General features: G+C 49.4%; 3 protein-coding genes across 4 annotated transcripts in view; 2 read left to right on the plus strand and 1 right to left on the minus strand.

Moving 5' to 3' along the window:
• Positions 1-88: 88 nt before the first annotated feature.
• Positions 89-3,986, plus strand: MRPL49 (mitochondrial ribosomal protein L49). Of its 2 annotated transcripts, XM_080984427.1 has the most exons (5): positions 115-246; positions 1,607-1,663; positions 1,972-2,137; positions 3,071-3,198; positions 3,813-3,986. In XM_080984427.1, exons 1-5 carry the CDS (start codon positions 151-153, stop codon positions 3,957-3,959), a joined length of 594 nt encoding a protein of 197 aa, XP_080840553.1. In that variant the 5' UTR covers positions 115-150; the 3' UTR covers positions 3,960-3,986. The 2 variants fall into 2 exon arrangements, with proteins under 2 accessions (XP_080840554.1, XP_080840553.1); XM_080984428.1 differs by lacking the exon at positions 1,607-1,663 and having other exon boundaries at positions 89-246.
• A 601-nt stretch (positions 3,987-4,587) lies between these two features.
• Positions 4,588-15,573, minus strand: LOC308464831 (pre-mRNA-processing factor 39-like). Its single transcript, XM_080984423.1, has 14 exons — positions 15,418-15,573; positions 14,129-14,439; positions 13,794-13,919; positions 13,154-13,272; positions 12,570-12,737; positions 10,904-11,099; positions 10,497-10,604; positions 9,678-9,842; positions 9,096-9,222; positions 8,133-8,401; positions 6,980-7,164; positions 6,777-6,851; positions 5,550-5,706; positions 4,588-5,187 (listed from the first exon to the last, which is right to left on the minus strand). Exons 1-14 carry the CDS (start codon positions 15,482-15,484, stop codon positions 5,125-5,127), a joined length of 2,136 nt encoding a protein of 711 aa, XP_080840549.1. The 5' UTR covers positions 15,485-15,573; the 3' UTR covers positions 4,588-5,124.
• Positions 15,574-18,970: 3,397 nt separating this feature from the next.
• The window catches only part of MAP4K2 (mitogen-activated protein kinase kinase kinase kinase 2), a gene marked incomplete at its 5' end in the record, with an annotated part of 36,572 nt that continues 36,147 nt past the window's right edge, over positions 18,971-19,395 (plus strand). The window contains one exon of the mRNA XM_080984415.1: positions 18,971-19,327. Within this exon, the coding sequence (XP_080840541.1) occupies positions 18,971-19,327 (357 nt within the window). The remainder of the gene's footprint in view (positions 19,328-19,395) is intronic.

Consider the following 19,395-nt stretch of genomic DNA (forward strand, 5'->3'; position numbering starts at 1 on the left):
TGGGCGTTGGCGTCTCTATGGTTGGTTCGGCTTAGTGTTCTCGCGCGGCCGGGCTGGCGCCGTCATTTTGTCTCTATGGTGGCGCCGTGCCCTCTCTATGGTAGAGTCGCGTTGACGTCATCAATCCGCGCTTCTCCTCCTCCTCTCAGGATGGCGACTTTGGCTTTCGCCTTAGCCAGAGTTGGGCTGCGGAAGGGGCCGTTGCTGGGAGGATGGCGGCAGCGACTCTTGGCGGCGGCTCACACGGTAAGGGGACTCGAGCACAACTTGAGGGAGGGAGGGGGCGGGGGGACAAGGAAGGAAGCGGCTAGGGATTGGGTTGCGAGACGGGCGCCGCCGCCGCCGCTGCTTCAGGGCACGGACAGAAATACAGCGGGTAGAGCTTCCTCTCCAAAAGAAAAGGGCATTTTCGGGCTTTGCAAATCCGTGTTTGCTGTGTATTGTGTAAAAAATGAGCGGTGAGGGTGAGGGTAGTGGTTTTTACTTTATTTGACATCATCTGGGATACTGAGTAGGGTCTTCGCAGTGGGAGCCCTGCTCTCCCAAATAGCTTGGCTATTAGAATGGACTAGTGGGAATTGTAAGCCAGCAACATCTGGTGGGGTGTAGGCTCCTGACCAATACTTCATAGACTATTATCCTTATTTGTTTACTCTACAAGGAGGTCAGGATGGTAGACGTGGACATCTTCCTATCTCTTCCTTGCCTCATTTTTTATTCTTCTGGGGTGCTTGTTAGGCAGAGTGGCTCAAGTTGAATTTTGTGATTGAACTCAGGTCAGTTGCATTTAGCAGAGTGACTGTGGAACCATTGGAAGTTTTTAAAATAATATGCTTCAAATGTATATAGTGATGGAGAGAAATAGCAAACACTAGCAGTACTAGCCCCCAGACAGAATCCATGCATGGCCCCACATCATATAAATTTGGAGTGTGCTGGGCTGATTCTCCCAAACCAGCTTCTAATTGACTGTTCCAAAATTAACCTTGTTTTTCCAGTCTCCATCTGCAGTGAGTGGCTGTAGCAATGTAAACTACCGGTATTGCCTAGAGGAGGGTCAGGTTTTGTTCAGCCAAGGGCAGGGTTCTTTCCGGATCTGGAGCCAATAAGCACGCCAGTGGATGAAGAATAAGCAATGCTTTATTTGCGTAAGGTTAACAGATAGCAGCAGGCATACAAAACACAAATTATAGCATACCAGACAGGAGTCACACACAATCTCCCCTTCAGCTGCCCAGAACTCCAGGTAGAGCAGCAAGAGAGACCCTGGCCGACACACTCACAGCATCTGGTACCTCAATCTGTGAAGAAGCTCACTGAGCCCCTTCAGCCTACAGCTTTTATAGCCAACTTTGATTTGATTGATTGCACCTGGTTAGCAGGCAGCACTCATGACCAGCCCGGGACACCGGGTGTGACTAATGTGGAGCAGCTGAGAGTCTCCAACTCAATTCACTGCAACTGGGTATCCTCCCCACTAGCCAATCAGCACTTAGAACACAGGGGACCCAGGAAACTCCTGACACAGGTGTGTGAAAAACAAATTATACTATCATGAATCAGCAAACCTTAAACCTTACAATGGTCTTCTGCATTTCCCCTACAGGGTGGGTGCTTCCTTGCTGAAGGTCTTCAAACAGAGGCTAGGAAGCCATCTTTTAGGGCAAGCTGTTGAGTGATGTTCTAGCTCTGGATTTCCCCATCAAGCAGGGGGTTGAATTAGGTGGCCTTGCAAGATCTCCTTCAAACATTGTGCCTATTCTGTCTGGTCAAAATGGTTCAATTAGACTTATAAAAAATGTTTTAGGAGCATTTAGTTTTAGTTCCCCCTGTTAGCATATGATTCTCATTCTCCATAGCTGAAGTGATTTCTCTCTGACAAATTTATCTCTGCCATTATTATAGCAGAAAAATAGTAACGATATTCCCAAGCAAAATTCTTGTAAGTTGACTAACGTTTTTCTGTTTCAGAGGCAAGCTTCAGCAGAAACCAGCTCTACAGAACAGAAATATCCAGGGATTATTGAATCTACCAATGAATATAGGTTTGTGGAGAGACTTATACCTCCCTCTCGAGTACCAGTACCCCCGAAACACGACAGTTATCCCACCCCTTCTGGATGGAGCCCACCTCAAGGTAAAATACAGGGGAAGGGGTAATTTGATTGCTCTAAGTAGTTCAGAGTCTTAGGTAAGGGCCCAATTAGACTCACGAGACCATTTTGGCCCAACCAGGTCTAACTGCCCTGTCCCTGGCATCATTTATGGCATCATGTGTGGGGTTGGTGAAGACCTGGCTAAGCTGAACGAGGGTTTGCAGGCACCACAGATCAGGCTGTTTGGTCTGGTTTGCAAAGGTCTCAGCAAGAACCGTGTGGTCAAAAGTCATCTTGATGTCAGAGAAAGGGTCAGAGCTCACTGGTAGAGCATCTTCTTTAACTGCAGACGGTTCAAGGTTCAATTCCCGGTGGTATCTCCAGGTAGGCCTGGGAGAGTTCTTACTGAAATCCCGGAGAGCAACTCAGTGTAGACAGTAGTGAACAAGATGGACTGACTTCATATACAGCAGCATCCACCTGCCAAACTTGACCTGTGATAGGTGAGGGAGATAGCGAGATGCAGTTGCCCACCCTTAGCTTTTGAAGGGAAGGGGTCCCTGAAAGAGTTTGTACATGTAGTATCCTTTCGGCACCCTAGGAAGTAAAGTTTGAACTAGATACAGAAGGCAGCAGAAAGCACATCACACCATTCTGTCACTGGAGATAAGCAAGTCTGGCACTAGTAGGTGCCTGTACGTGACAGTTCATTTATTGCACAAGGTATAAACCTTTTAAGTCAGTACTTCTACCTGCTTCTGATTCACATCACCCCTTTCCCTTATTCTCTTGCTAGAACCTCAAGATGTTTTGTGGCTTTAATTAATTACACAAATTAGGAATGTTTATAAAATTAGTGGAGGGTTGGAGGAGGAAGGGGGGCAAGTATACCCAGCTCTCTGCTTTGTGCTTTGATTTAGTTATATAAATGTGACCATCTGTAGATCCACACATTTTGCTTTCTCCTACACTAGACCCACCTCCTGACCTTCCTTATTTTGTAAGGAGGTCGCGAATGCACAATATCCCAGTTTACACAGATACTACCTTCAGAGGGTGCAGGAAGATGACGGTCATCAGAAAGATTGAAGGCGATATTTGGGTAGGTGTTATTCACATTGCATACTGCACCCCATTGGTTTTTCTTATACTAGGATGACAAAATAAGTGGATTATCTATGAATAAAAAGGTAAAGGGACCCCTGACCGTTAGGTCCAGTTATGGCCGACTCTTGGGGTTGCAGCGCTCATCTCGCTTTATTGGCCGAGAGAGCTGGCGTACAGCTTCTGGGTCATGTGGCCAGCATGACTAAGCCGCTTCTGGCGAACCAGAGCAACGCATGGAAACGCCGTTTACCTTCCCGCTGGAGCGGTACCTGTTTATCTACTTGCACTTTGACGTGCTTTCGAACTGCTAGGTTGGCAGGAGCATGGACCGAGCAACGGGAGCTCACCCCATCACGGGGATTCGAACTGCCGACCTTCTGATCAGCAAGTTCTAGGCTCTGTGGTTTAACCCACAGCGCCACTCGCGTCCCTATCTATGGATAGTTCCAGGTTAATCCGGAGCAAGTGGCTGTGATCTTATTGGTAGCAGAGAGTTGAGGATTGTTTAACAACTACAACAGTGGTGGCTGTACTGTTCTTAGCCAGTGATTAGGAAATTGAGGTGGGTTAATCATGCTACTTTCTGACCTTTTTTTCATTTCCCCCCAGGCCCTTGAAAATGAAGTGAAGGAATTCATCACACAGCTGTCTGGGCGGACAGCAGTCACCCAAGTGAATGAAGTTTCCTGCATGATTCGCGTCAAGGGATTTTTTGAGCAGGATTTAAAAAAGTGGCTGTTGGACAAAGGCTTTTAAATAAATGAGAGATATTCTCACTAGTTTATCTTCTTGTAAGGTCCACTTTTCTAATAATGTTGATCAGTAGGGTGGGAATAATGAGCGGGGGGGGGGAATTATTTAGGCCTAGAGGTTTGCATTTGTACTGCAGGAAACAAACGGCTCTTTCAAGTGTGCTGAGCAAGCATATCCTAAACATTTTCCACTTTCGGCCAAGTGGAACTTCTAGATGCCTGCCATAGAGTTCCTTGTTAGGGAAGAGCACTTTTGCTAAAGAACCTGATTTTGCTGGATTATTCTGCCTGGCTTTATTCTTCTAAGGTGAGCAAGTAGGTTTTAGAACCAATTGTCAAACTTAGTCTTCTTCCAGAGCAAATGATCCCTTGTACACAATTCCTGTTCCAAGGGGGGTTGTTGAATAAACAGTTCTAGCCCATCTAGTTGCAGAGTTGAGTTTGAATGAGAAGACTGCAGCAATCATTGCCTGTTCCTACACTGTTAAATAAAGTAACCAGGCAAGCAGAACTTGTATTACAAGTAGAAATAAAAGAAAAGCCACAAATTTGGCTAAGCACTATGCCAACCCATACTAGAATAACCCCCTGAGCACTCCCCTCTCGCAGGAAAATGGAGGATGGTAAAGACATGGTAATGAATTCCTGTTTATGTACAGTTAACAACACATGAAATGTACAGGAGAAAAAGTTTACAAAAAAAGGAGGACTCATTTTAACAGACACCAATTCTGCCTCGTAAAGCCTGCTAAGAGAATCCCGCGGCAGACAAGACGTAGTCCTTGGTCACTCCATCATCCAAAGGGTCTCCAAGGAGGACTGTGGCAACCTCCCTTGTGTGGTAAACAACAACAGCTCTGCATGGAATATGTGATTTCAGATCCTCCACATCTAAGAAGTGTCAACATATTCCCCTGAATCGTGGAAACACGAAAACTGTGGCTCGTAATAGGTGGTGGGCCAGCTCAGTACATACAAAGCTTTTGCGGGGAGGGAGAATCAGTTTTTCAGATGGAGACAGTTAAGTTTCTCTACAGCTGCTCAGAGAGGCGGCAGCAGCAGCAGCTAGAGGTCATGCCTGGACTTCATGTTGCTTCTATCTGTGGGCCAAAAAGCTGCAGCTGCCACTCAGTCTCATGGATGCTGTGGGCATCTTGGGCCAATCAGTTTCAGGTCTGTTGGTAATACTGATTGTAGTTCCATGTGTTCTGGTACCCATAGCCACTATAGTTCTGCAAACAGAGTAGATAAAAAAATGAAGCAAATAAATTTATTTATTTCAATTTTGCCAAGCGGCTTTAAATAAATTACATTATTTATTTTGTGGACAGCCTTCCTTCCGCCCCAACAGCAAAAAGTTCCATGGAAGGCTTGTTCACACAGAATGCTTGGCTCAACAGGCCTAAGCTAAGCTGCCTACTCAAACTGGCCCAAATTAACTCTGTTCAACTGGGTTGTGCAAACCACCTAGCTGGCTCAAATCAAAAAGCTACCTCAGTAATGTGTCAAGCTAACTAGGAACTGGTCCCAAGAGTCTGTTTCAGCCACCTCTGCTATGTCTATAAACTCATTCTAGAAGTCTCTTGCAACTCACCTGGTACCAAGTGTTATAGTTATAAGCTCCTGTTGTGCTGCTGTTGCTCACATCTGCTGCCATCAAAGGGGTGATGCCTGTTGTTGCAACTGCAAGGCTGCCGCCTCCTGCAGCAGCATCCTCAAGTCTCATCCTTTTTTCATCGGCCTCCTCAGCACTGCACGGAAGTTTAAAAAAGGGCAGTCAGCATCCTGGAAGGGAGTGGGCATCTCTGGCTGCCCTAGAGGCCTGGCTTAGCAGGGGCAGTCAGGAATGTAATACGTGCATTAGGGGACTGGTGTTCAGCTGGTATTTCAGGACCTCATGCTGGGTCACAGCAACATAACTAACACTAATGTCTATGATGCCACAGACACCCTCCCCCTAAGATCTTAAGGGGGGGGGGGAGAGAAATAACCAATGGCTTTTAAGACTGTAAAGAAGGTGCACAGAGAGATGTCTCAGCCAGGAAACATCACTAAATCCACTCGTTATGAGGGAGGGGCCCAAGTCTATAGAAAACCTTGGCGTGCCTTAAAGCAGTGGGAAGAAACCTTGAACAGTTAAACGGACAGTACAAAGCTCACACAATGGTGAGCTTCTATAAAGCCTGGGTTTTTATTTTGCAGAAGAGCAAGAAGGAAGTTTGAGGGAACAGAATTGGCAAATAAAGCTAAGTGGGGTGGGCCTGTGACAAAAACACAAATAAGATAAGATGCCCTGGTGCACAATCTCCACCCTGATCGCCTTCAACACTGCAGGGTTTTTTGTATGACGGTCAGGTTGTTTTTTTTAAGTTAACCATTTTAAAAAGGAAAGAAACCCTGAACCCCTGAGTGAGGGAAAGTGTCATGTAGGGAAAACACAGTACTTCTGAACCATTTAAATCATATGAATTATCGGCACAACAGAGCTCTAGGAGAGACCAGTACTGTTATCCCCATACTGCAAGTGAGGGAACCGAGGCAGAGAACTGTGGCTGGCCTTAGGTCATCTTGTGAGTTCAAGGCAGAGGTGAGATTGGAAGCAGGGTCCTGTGCCAGACTAGCTTTCACAGTAGACATGCAGCCCAAACTTAATCCATCGTACAAAGTACATTGCACCGATTTCAACAAAAGTCCCCCTAAAGTACACGTGCAGAGGTCCACAGCCTCAGTGAGGAAGACTGTGTTGGTCACCTCCTCCTCCTAAACAGACAACAGAGGCCAAACAAAGGCCAAGGACCTCAGTGGCCAAGGAGTTCCTCACCCATTCTCCAGGAGCCTCTTCCTCATCACTTGCTGGTTCAGTAGTTTCTGATGCTCGTCATACGATGTCAGTAAGCTGCCAATGCAAAAAGGAGAAGAAATATTGGGAGAGAAAAAAGCTCTGTTGGCACATGGCTGTCATGAACTGGACAGACAAAAGCCTGCAAGTCTGGCCCCCTTTCACTGTACTCCTCTCTTTGTTACCTGTTGATGCTGGACCCAAAGTCCTCAAGAAACTCCACCCTCCGCTGGGAGAATATAATCTTGGTCTCCAGAGGGAGACCGCTGGTCAGGGCTCGGTCGAAGCTACTCATGGTGTTGCCCTCATTTTGCCGGACGTCAGCACTGAACTCCATTTCTAACAGATTGGCGTAGAGCTTGGCATTGTCCTGCATCAAAGGAAAATGCAGCAGAAAACATCACTCAGAAAAGTTGGGGACAAAACTTGGAAGGAAAGAATCCAGGCCATCTCTGTCTTTGTGTTCAGCGCAAAGGAAAACCTGCAGCTCAAAATAAAGGGTTGGCAAAAATTGGCCAGCATTACGGTAAGTCTATCTAGGTGGTCCCAAGGAAAGAATTTGGGATCCTGTAGAAAATGCTTTTTTATTCCTCTTAAGACAGCCAGGATAGGCAAAGGCAAGCAGAACTGAGCTTTGCTTTGACCTTGAATTAATGTCAACTAAGGGACTGGCTCTTCTGGATAGAATCCAGAAGAGACCTGCAATTAGAACACCATGTTTTCCCCTTGGTATCCACTCTTGAGAACAGAGCATTTTAGAGCTAGCTATCTAACCAAACTCTCATCAGCTTCCTTAAGAAATGCCTTTATTGAGCTGCGTTTCCAAGTAATGCCTCCTGTAGGATGCAAGCAGTTCACTGCTGTTCAAAGGGATTGCTTTATTTCACACCTGAATGATGCAAGGAGGAAGCTTCAGCTACGAAGCTCCAGAACTTTGTGCATGACTGAGTGGGCTGAAACTTTTAACATTTTCAAGAAAGATTAGATACATTCAGGGCTGATCTGCACTTCCCACCTCAAAGAGGAATAATTGCAGGAAGAGGCAGCTGTTTACACATACAGCAGTGGCAGACATGCGGTAATAAGCCCCACCACACTTCTCTTGGTGGCTCTAGGAGGTGCCAGGGACCCCCAAGGAGGGTGCACACACATGACCGTGCGCAACACTGACAACCAGACTTCTAGAAAGCCACACTCAAATCTATCTCAAATCTCTGAAATGCTGTGCAAAGTGGAATCAGAGAAGTTGAAAACTATACCAGTCCCTCACTTTTGGATGCCGACCTTCAAGGTCCCCATCTCCCCACTCCCCCTTAGCAAACGCCCAGTATTTTTTACCGGATCCTTCTCCAGTGCCTCCAAGAGTATCTTCCGGGCTTTGATCAGGTTCTTCTGCACTTTCAAAACCTGCCGGGCTAGTTTGACAGAATAGAAGGAAGAGACAGGCATCCCCTCGTTCTCCCGGATGGCTTCCATCAGGAGGGCCTCCGCCGCTTCCATGTTCCCCAGCCGGCGCTCCAGGCTCACCCGCCGCAAACGCACCATGGCCAGCCCAGGCACACAGTCCTCAAAAGACTTCAAGATGCGCCGGGCTTCCTCCACCTCTCCTGCATGGGGGGTGGGGTGGGGGGGGTGGGCAGAGTGAAAACACCTGCATTCGCTGTGCTGAGAGCTTAGAAGAGCCGAGTTCAAATTACTATCCTCCAAGAATCCGTGACAACTTCAGCAAGGACAACGAGCAGGCATCCTCCTGGCCATTCGGAGATCTTCCCCACTGCCCTGGCCCCTCCTGGCCCAGTTCCCCTGGAGTTGAAGGGAGCGAACTGTGTACCATTCACCCCCCACCCTGCCTATGTCAGCTGCCTCTGGGAATCTCAACAAATATCCTACAATGGGTTGCATCCAAAGCAGTGTCCCACCAGCACAAAGATTTCCGCTTGTACAACAGGACTTCTCCCCACACCCCTTCCTTCTGTTCTAGGGGTTCCCCCAACTGCCTAGAGCAGATTTTGAGGGGAACATGTGTGCGAGGAGTCCTGTTGTGCAAGTGGAAATGTTTACACTTACAATGTCTCTTTCATGGCACACCATCTGGACATTGACAAAAAAATTAATCTTCCAATCTTTTCAAGTTCAGTAGAAATGTTTGGCTGGTGAAGAATTCTGTGAACCCTGAAAGGCAACCCCTGGCCTAGGCAGCTTATGGCTGATCAACAGAAGATTTTAGCAGCATGGGACGAGCAGCTCCTTGGGCTAGAAAACTGAGGGGGGTGGCAAGGCAGTGCACCTTATTCTCCTCACCTTGTTTCTCCTCAAAGGCTGCCCAGAGGAGGTGGATGTTGGGCTTCCGAGGGAGGTGATAGCAGCAAGCTCGCTGGAAGACGTTCCTGGCCCCAGCTACACTGTGGTTCTCGAGGTACCTTGTGTACTGGATGGAGGGGGAAAGGGAACAGAAGAAGCAGAGGGTGGTATGGAAAGCAGCTTGGATGCACACCTGCGATGGCAGCTCTGGTCAGAAGGAGCTTAACCCAAAGAGATCACGTTCTGTCACTGTGTTTCTGAAAAAGCCAGTGCTAATTTTTTGCCCCATCATGGCAAAGCTGTTGCTTGCCTCCTCCTCCTGTGTGGGGACCATTCTGTAATCTGGGCAGACACCAATATTTTATCCATCTAACTAGAGCCCACCATGGGGACACCCACAGCGAGACAATATGCACATTCTGGAGGAGGAGGCCTAACGAAACAAGAGGCTGTTCATAAAGGGAGGAGTTTAAACCACAGCCTCTGGGACTGCCTGAAGGGCAGAGAAGGAGCCGCTTCCCTCCTCTGCATGGGGCAGTCCAGGGGCATTCAGGGGAGGAAGCACATCTTGCCAACACACACCTTGATCCAGAACTCCTCATACAGGGCGCAGGCAATGACGCAGCGCTCAAAGAGCACGATGGTGCGCTCGTGCGAGCCGCTGGCAATCTCAAAGTCCAGGTAGTCCCGCCAGTTCCGCAGCTGGGCTCTCTCCAGTGGCTTTACGTGGAAGTAGGGCCTCTTGATCTAAAACAAAAGGAGGGGAGGGGGAAGGAGCTCAACGGGAGAGGCAAAAGGAAAGCAGGGAGATAAATTCCCCAATCCTGCTGGGGCTGAGGTCCAGAGAGAGGGGGACCTCGCACACTTTTTCTGGCTGACGCAAGACAGGCAAGGAATGGAGAGCACTGGCATCGGTGCACATCAGCACTTCAGCCTCAAAGTAAAAGCTGTATGTCACACTGGCAGGGCACAGGATCCATCCCCCAGCTCCGCCATATGCAGCCTATTTGGCAATTCAGGCCTACAGAAGCACTCTGCCATCCGTCACCCCTTTTGGCTTTGCATGAGCCCTGGACAACTTTTCCAAGCATAAACCTCAAAAGGCAGGGGGAGGAGCCTCACAGTGTCTGGCTGTCAAGCAAGTGAACCCCAAGCTAACAGGAGAAAGGCCCAAGGAGGCAACACAGGCAGGCCTGGCTTTTGAAGCTTCTCAGGCTCATTCCGCAGCCTTAAAGGCAAGAAGCCAAGTGGCTTGTTTTTTAGAAGCAGGGAAGAACTGAGCAGAGCTGCTTCTCCCACATAACCACAGCAGAGAGACTGACAGCTGCTAGCCAGGTTCTTAGAAAAAGTTAAAACCCTAAATAGAAAGCACTGACCAAACAGTGGTTCAGCTATACAAACCCCTTCTTCAAAATTCCAGCGCTTGCTGACTTCGCTCTCATTCTGGGTGTAGATATGCTGGCGAATAGAAATCACAAGCTCCCGGATCCTGTCCTGGTCCAGAGGTCCCTGAAATCCAAGAGCACAGCTCAGCCACTGGTCGCACAAGGCATGGAAGCACTCAAGAAAGAGCCTTAAGAGAGCCTAAATGCACATGGGCAGCTCACGAACAAGACGCGAGACGTGAACCACAGCAGCCATTTTGTTCCCAGCACCAGACACTTAAATGGTATACTGCCTCTAAGGATGGAAGCTCTCTTTCTACCCACTCTTTCTCTTTCACTGAATACTGTAATCAGTATGCAGAGCCCAGGAAGGCCCACCCAAGTACCAGAGAAAGCAGAGCAGCCAGCCACACTGGTACCCACCAGCACTTGGCTCCCTTCCACCATCTCCTGCTTGGCTTCTGTCTTCAGTGGGACGTCCTCTCCAGGCGGAGCCTCCTCGGCCTCCATTTCGGTGGCCTTGGCCACTGTCTCGGAGGCCATCTTCGACTGCAGCCACAGCAGCTCCTCCGTGGAGAGAATCTCTCTGGGGGGATGGCTGGTCACGTGCTCCTTGAACCTGCGTTAAGGGAAGAGAAAGACAATCCTGTTCTTTGAGAGAAAGGTGGAGCAGGCAAGGCAAGGCAGGGTGCCCACTCTGGAGCAAAGGGGGAGTTTGGATGCTGCAGAGAACTGGGGAGGGGACAGTGGTCTGGCACTGTGCCAACAACAGAATGGTGCCCCACAGCAGCTAATAATACTAAGCACTGATTCAAGACCTTAAGTTGACGATGCCATAGATGTTATCTCAGTAAAACCTTTACCACAAGACTGTTAAGGGAAGTCAGAAGGATTAGACCCCTAAGGCAGCGTTGGAAGGGGGAAGAGTGGGGAAGGGAAACAGAGCAACATACCTAAGCCCGTCACATGAATTACATTTTCAATATTTATTTACAACACAGTAGGAAACTTCCCTTACAAAGTATCAGAGATATCCAATCACATCCACAAATATCTAGTCTCTAAAGGACAGTCACGTCTGCAAGTCTTTTCACAACCTTTAACTGAATTTTGGGTGCACCCACTGCAGATAACACCACTTTATAAGCCAGCACCTTCATAGCTTTGCTCAGGAAAAAGCAGAGCCTGCAGATCATTCTCTCAGGCATTCCTGGCTGAGGGACTTCCTTATTCCCCCCACCTCAGTTACATGAGCTCTCTCAGGAGATGGGACCTGGGAGGCAGGAAGTGTCTGGGTGGCCTCTTGCCCTCCACCCCATTCCCTAATCTGTATTATGGGTATATTTTGGCAGTGCCAGCTGTGCATGTGGAAGACACACTCAGCCAATGAAGCTGAATGGGTGTGGCCACTGAGAAATCATTTCGCGGCACAACACAGCCTACCTCACAGGGCTACTGTGAAGACAGAGAATGAAAGTGCCATGTTGCATAGCGATTCCTAAGGTGTTTTCCGATTCTATGACTTCAAATGCTGATAAAAGTTTGAAATACATCCATCTTGGTGGACAGGTTGAGTTGTGCAAACTGTGAAGTGCCCACTTGGTGCAGTGGAGAGGGCTGGTACCAAGAGCGGTGAAAACCTGATTCAAATTCCTCAAAAGCCTCACAGGGTGACCTGGAGCCAGTTGCTCTCTCCCACGGCCTAGCCTACCTCATAGGGTTGTTCTGAGGATAAAAGTGGGCAGAGAAGCGGGGGAGAGAGAACCATGTCTGCTACTCTCAGCAAATTGAAAGGAAGAAGGACAAATGTATAAATCAAGGATGACTGTATCAATAGCAAAACATGGACAGGGTTCCTTCTTTGGAATTTCTCTCGTTGGGGTGTTATGCAGGTGGGGTGCATCGCTACATCCAGGGCTCCCCATCCTGAAGTGCTGCAGCTGCCCCTGCCTCCTGTGGGCATGTTTAGCCACCTTCCTTCTCACACAAACCAACACCTCACTTGGGAGCCTGAAGCTCTGACGCTCACACTGCAGCTCTTGAACAAAGTGTGGAAGCCCCCCCCCCGGTAGCCCCCCGCAAGACTTACTTTTCCCAGTGGTGGCTGTACAGCTGGGTGGGGGTGGCCAGCACTCGGTCATAGATGGCGGTGATGGCCTTCAGGTCCCCTTGCTCCCTCTGCCACTCCACGTACATCTCCCAAAGTTTGTCCGAACGGAAATCCACCCCTGCGGCCGCCACTGCCGACTCAAAGGTGCTGCGAGGACCAGAGCACAGGCACAGGGAGATGTGATCAGTATTTGCAAATAGGAGCCATGACAGAATATTGCAGAGTTGTCCTCTAGGAAACCCCATTCCACCCCCACCCATATTCTACTTTTCCAGCTAACAGAATATCATGAGTACCTTGCCTGCTCAGTTATGCTGGCCCTGGAGGTGCTCCTGGAACTCAGCATACAACCACGGTAAGGAGGCAAGGGCACAATTTGTTTGGCTAGTAAGATCTGGAGACCTGCTTGCTATGTATTTCTCAATATTGCACAAAAGGGGCCATGGCACTCAGCATCCTGAGTCTTGTAGGGAGAATCAGGCTTCCAAATTATCACTTCTCTCTCTCTCTTTCACACACAGGGTTACAATAGGAAGTCCCTTCCTCCCTCTGACACGACCTACCCGCAGATTTTCTGAGCTGAATCTGGAAGGTTCATATCCAAGCTGGACTGCAGAAAGGAGATGTAATGGATCCACAGGTCCATGCTGAGGGGAATGGACTGCAGGCCTCGCTGGAACACCTGAGGAGCAACAACAGTAGCAGAGAAATGATTTGTAAATACTTATTCATTTGTAGAGAACTGGGGGAGGAGAGGCCAGGAAGAGTTTTTATTCCCTCCTCCCCATCAACCCCTTGCCCCCAATCCTTCACCCTTAAGATCTTGGATTCCCTCCTTTCCTTTGAAGCACTAGGGGCTGACAAAACCAGGAACATCATGTTGAGGTAGGAGCTTTTGTCCTTCTGGAGAGAGTGAATGCAAAGCTTAATTCATCCCTGCAGAGTCCACCTACCCCAACTGAAGCTAAGAAGACACCAGACACGCAGGCTTTTTGCCTTATCCTGTTGTGTGAGGTGGCTTGGCTCACTTGCAGGAGATACCTGGAGCCTGCTTACTCTGCAGCACCTTTAGGGAGCGTGCAGCTCCCCTATGTCTGGCTAGCGGTGGTCTGAACTGGGTGTGTCCCAGGGACACACACACACACACACAAAAGGAACAGAAGGGGGGGCAGAGGTGCGGAATCCCCTCCGGCCCCTCCTCACCTCCTCAGTCTCCTTGATGAAGTCAAAGCGCCGCTCCATGTCTGCATATTTCTTCCAGTAGCCGTAGCAATAAGGGTACCGCAGGAAGAAGCTGTCAAAGGCTTTGCGGGCTGCATAGATGTGATTCTGCCCAAGTGGGAAAGAGGAAAGAGGTGAAGCTAGGCACACAAAACACAGCAGGCTACTGTAAATGTGAAGGAAAAGGAGGCACCTGCCTTATTAAAGCTGTTATCTTTCATCGGGTAAGCCTCACTCCAATTAGGGACAATTAACTTGCGCTTCAACAGTTAACCACACAATTCAATCCAAGCTTGCAGGTGGACCCCTCAGCTTACCTCTTGCTCTACATACTGCAGCAGCTCAGTCCACGCAGTGAAGTCTAGAGGGTTCTCTTGTGCCGCTCTCCAGTACCGCTCAAACTCCAGCGGATATGTGATGGAGAGCTCCTCCATGGGGGGGTTGATTGCCATGTGCATGACCACGTCGGGAGCAGAGGGCGGAGGGGCTTCCTCCTTGGCAGGCTCAGGTCGCAGGGCCAGAGCAGTGGATTCTACACTGACCCCGTTGCACTCTTGCGCTGGCGTTGCCTCATCTGGGTTTGGGGCCCCGTTACTCGCTGGCTTAGGAAGCACATCTTGGTCAGGACCTATTGGATTGAGGAACAACAAAAGGTAATGAGAATTCTTCCAGTTCTCTCTGAAACCTAGTTCTGTTGCCCCTCGCTTAACAACTGCTAACTGTGCTGTTCTGAAGATGGGCCATGGGAAGGGCAAGGAATGCCCCAACCACCCTGACATTTCCTGGCTAAGCAACAAACCTCCTGCCTTGATTCTGCAAGCAGCACTTTGCTCTCTCTGCTGTGCACATTAATTCTCTCTCCCTGCCAAATATTTTCAACAAATGCATATATGAATGGAAAATGCATTCTCCGATAGCCACTCCAACAGTTCCCTTTTGGACTTTTCTTCACTCAGGCTTGAAAATGAACAATTTTGCCTGTGGTAAGTCACCTCTAACCAAGAGACAGGGAAAAGCTTTTCTATTCAGGGGAGAATCCAGAGCAGGGCTCCCCAGTCTCAGTCCTGAAGATAAAGAAGGTCGTTGGGTAGGTGGGCCAGGAGAAACTTCCACCAAAACATTCAAGAGCCACTGCCTGCTAGTAGTGGACAATTCTAGGGCAGACAGACCAAAAGTCTGACTTGGCAGACGGCAGCAGGACATCTTATAGAAAGCAAATTGGGCTCCATTATTACATTCCTCCCTTAAAAGGATCTCACGTATCTCTCTATGCCCACGTGCGGTGGCTGCCAGGTCCACTCTCGCATGTCAGCCAGGAACGAAGCCTCCATGGACAGAAGCAGTGCACCTGCGAGGGGCAGCACACGCCATGTCGTGCATAGTGAACTTCCCAGGGGGAAACCGGAGTGCCCCCGTTGGAAACTGCGCGCTGGGGTAGAGAGGCACTTGGGGAAAAAGGACTTTGTGCGCGTGCTGGGTTTGGGGTTCTAGTACGTAGTGTCGACCCCCTCTCCGTCCACGCTTTGGAGCCCCGCCCTCCCCACCCCCGGCCGTGACCAACGCAGGCGTGACCAACGGACACCTCTCCGACCCGCCCCCCTCTCACCAGCCTCGGCCCCCGGGAGGCCCTCCCCGCCGGGACTGGCGGGAGCCTCGGGCCCTTCCGCCGCCATCCTCCCCGCCGCCGCCGAACTGAGCGTCTCTGCCTGGGGCCTCCCGTCTGCCCGTCGCCGCCGCCACCACTCCCGCTAGCCTGTACTGCGTCTGCGCCTCCAAAGGACCCGGATGAGATGGGCAGCCTGGCGCGGCCTATGAATTGCTGAGGAGCCTTGAAAGGAGAGCGAAGGCAACCATAGAGAAAGCAGTTCAGAGAGGAGAGGAGGAGGCGGTTCCAAGGGCTAACCATAGAGGGGGAAAGCGGAGGAAGGACCGCAAGCGCTTCTCCCATAGATTTGTAGTGGTAGACTAGCATAGGTGGTCTGATCTGCGGGTTTACTTCGGGCGCTTTCCCCCCCTCTCTTCCTCCCGCCCCGCCTGATGGAATTGAGAGCTGCAGATAGAGCACGGAAGGAAAAGCACAGAACTGCAGCAGCATTGTCGTAGCTAGGGCTTCGTTTTGCGCGAAAAGTGGTTGCTGCTTGTAGCTATTTAATTGCAGTGTTTCATCAGCCGGTGTATTGAGCAGCATCGTCTGGAGACGAAGGGCTAAAAACCGGCGCTGCTCTCCAAAATTATCTGGCTCCTTTTAACTTCGTATTTCAGTGGCGTTTTGCACTCACACACTGTTGAATGAACCCAAACCTTGCCTGTATTTTTTGATTGCCCCATGCCAAGGTTATTCTTTACTGTCGTACAGCTAAGACAAGTTTTGTAAGTTTTTCTCTCTCTTTGCACGTAGTTGTTCCATCTCTTTCGCAGGTAGCGGTAAATTGTCCTAAATGCACACTTGATATTGAATAGTTGAAAGGAAAGTGTATTAAAAAAAAGCAGAAAAACTTTCCCTCCTCAGTTTCATCAGTATCACTAGTATTTTTTTTAAAAAAATATTAAATTGTGTTTTGCCCCGATCTTCATTTTTCTGATAATTGAATTGTTATTGTTCCTGCTGCTTTTACTTGTTGATGGTTTGTTTTTTACGTCTACACAGCTTTGAATGCTATTTTCGTACAAAATTGTCATATACTGGTTTTTATTTTTAAAAAAGGAATGGCTCAATCTCTAGTGCTCTTCAACTCTGTTTTACCTGACACTGCCATCTTCTGGCTATTTCGTAGTACTGCCCCACAGTAGCCACTTCCTGCCCACAGCCAATTTTGGACTTTTAAACCAGACAGGCAGAAACCCAATGGATCTAGTTTTCTATGCCCAACGCTGTACGAAGACTGCAATACAGAAGGTCATTGCTGGGGCATTTTCTGCCTCTCTGCATCTAAGCAAAGATAAATGCAAGCCTTGTCTTACCAAAAACATCCTCCAATTTATAATAGGCCAAATAACCCCAGTTAACTGGCATGGGTGCACTTTGGTAATATGGTGCCTTGAGGTCAAAATTTGCCCTCCCTCCCATTTCTTATTTTCACATTACCAGAGCATAAATAACTCTAGCCAGAGGCAGATTTACAGCAGTGCGACCGGTTTCCCCACAATGGAGGCTGAGCCAAAGGGGGTGCCGCAGGACGTCACAACTACCACAGAACGGAAGGCAAGAGGCGGAGGGTGTGTGTGTGAATTTTGGCCTTGCACAGGGTGCCGCTGAAAATTGAAAGACCAAACTCTGTCCCTGCTCTGGTCTCTTGTGTGTGCTTCCTTATGAAAGCCCAGGGCTGGCACAGCAGCCCAAGCTGGTAAAATGCAAGGCATATGGGGAACAATTAGCCATCAGCCACCCATGCAGGTGGATCTAGACCATGGGTAGGCAAACTAAGACCCGGGGGCCGGATCCGGCCCAATTGCCTTCTAAATCCAACCCGCGGATGGTCCGGGAATCAGCGTGTTTTTAAATGAGTAGAATGTGTCCTTTTATTTAAAATGCATCTTTGGGTTATTTGTGGGGCCTGCCTGGTGTTTTTACATGAGTAGAATGTGTGCTTTTATTTAAAATGCATCTCTGGGTTATTTGTGGAGCATAGGAATTCATTCTTTTTTTAATTTTCAAAATATAGTCTGGCCCCCCACAAGGTCTGAGGGACAGTGGACTGACCCCCTGCTGAAAAAGTATGCTGACCCCTGATCTAGTTGCAAACCCATGCTACCATCCTGATCTTTGATGTGGGGGTCAACCCTGCCCAGAACAGGCTGAGTTCCCAGTTTGTCAGAAGAGCTGCAGATGGAAAGTGCTTGCTTGGAAGAGGACGCTTCTTCCCACATGCACCACGAAGAGATCTGAGTCTGTGGGCTGGCATCTTCACCATACAGAGCAGACCATGAGGAGGAGTCCATCTGTCACTGCTTCTGGAGGAAAGAGCCTGGAGTCTGGGCGGCCTGTGTCATCAACTGCCAGGGGCAAGAAAGGAGTGCCATAAACGCCTTTACATAGCTCCCTATGCCAGGAGCTGGAACCAGGCCTCTGAACACCCCCATTTTTCAAAAAGAATGGTCCAGTGCATAGAGAAACATGAAGTCTGGATAGCTGGACCTGCTAGAGCGACCCCTGAATCCTTCCACTATGTGTTTGCCCTGAACAGGGCTGGGCGATATCTGGTTTTCAACATTTCCACGTATCACCAGCTAAATACTGCTATATAGATCACGATGTCTGAAATAAGAACAGAGATGTGCAGAGGCAATGCCTGGCTTCATGTTTTCCCCGACATTGTGATTTTTGCATAGCACACACCCCATGGTTTGCAATATATTCCTAGGTCAAAATTTATGAAACTGATATCACAATATGGACTTCAAACGGGTTTTGGATGATATATCAATATATCACCGAGCCCTAGTTGCTGGTATTCAGTGTTCTCATTACAATGCAGGAGAATAGAACAAGGGGCGAGACCTTGGGGTTGTGATAGTTAGCTTTATGAAGATGCCAACCTTGAGTGCGGTGGCAGTGAGAAAGGCAGATTCCATGCAAGGGATTATTAGGAAAGGAATTGAAAATAAAATTCTGGGGATCATAATGGCCTTATACAAATCTATGGTTCAGCTGCGTTTGAGATACTGCGCACGGTCACCTCACTTCAAAAAAGGAAATTGTAGTGTTGGAAAATGTTCAGAACCCAAACCATCAAAGGGGTGCAGCCCCTGCCCTATGAGGAAAGGTTGCAGCATTTGACACCTTTTGGTTTAGAGGAAAGGCGGTAACATGATAAGAGGTTTATAAAATTATGCTTGCTTCGTTTTTTCTGTCAAAGCTATCTTAATTCATATGCAAATGAATGATAATTCCCCTGATGGATTGATTAAGCAGTCATAATTCATATGATCAGCTGGGCAAGATTTCCTTAAACAGGTGCCTGCAGCCGGAGAGGCTCCGCTGGGGCCCCGAAGGTCTATGTGCGCGCGGGTGTGTATTTACGGTATATAGTATAGCCTTTGCCAACTTGGCGCCCTTCAGAGGTTTCGGGCTCCCACCAGCAGCACCCTGTTGGCGAAGAGTGGTCTACAGTTTTGTTTTGTTTTGCTGAGGAGCAAGACCTCCCGGTGGCGCTCTGCACATGCCCCGAGGCGCCCGAGTCCGGGAGCGAGGGCGCCCCCTTGCCGCGACTCTGGGAAACGTCGTCGCGGGGGAAGCGGGCGGCGCCTCCTTCCTGCCCTCCCCAGAGGCCGCTTCTCCGCCCCGCCCCGAAGGCGGCGCCTTCTCCTCCTCCTCCTCCTCCGCTGCCGCCCGGCCAGCTCCTGCTCCCGCTGCTGCTGCTGCTGTTCCGCGCCGGCCCCGGCTCGGGCTCCGGCGGCCGGGCAGGGAGGGCGGGAGGATGAGCGGCGCCTTGCGCGACGTCTCCTTGCAGGACCCGCGCCGGCGCTACGAGCTGGTCCAGCGCATCGGCTCCGGCACCTACGGCGATGTCTACAAGGTGCGCCAGGCGGGGAAGGGGAAGGGGGAGGGGGGGAACCGGACGCCTGGGTTCCTTGGGAGGGAGAA

This window comes from Podarcis pityusensis (genome assembly GCF_964106645.2).
Source record: "Podarcis pityusensis genome assembly, chromosome: 16".
Lineage (NCBI taxonomy): Eukaryota > Metazoa > Chordata > Lepidosauria > Squamata > Lacertidae > Podarcis > Podarcis pityusensis.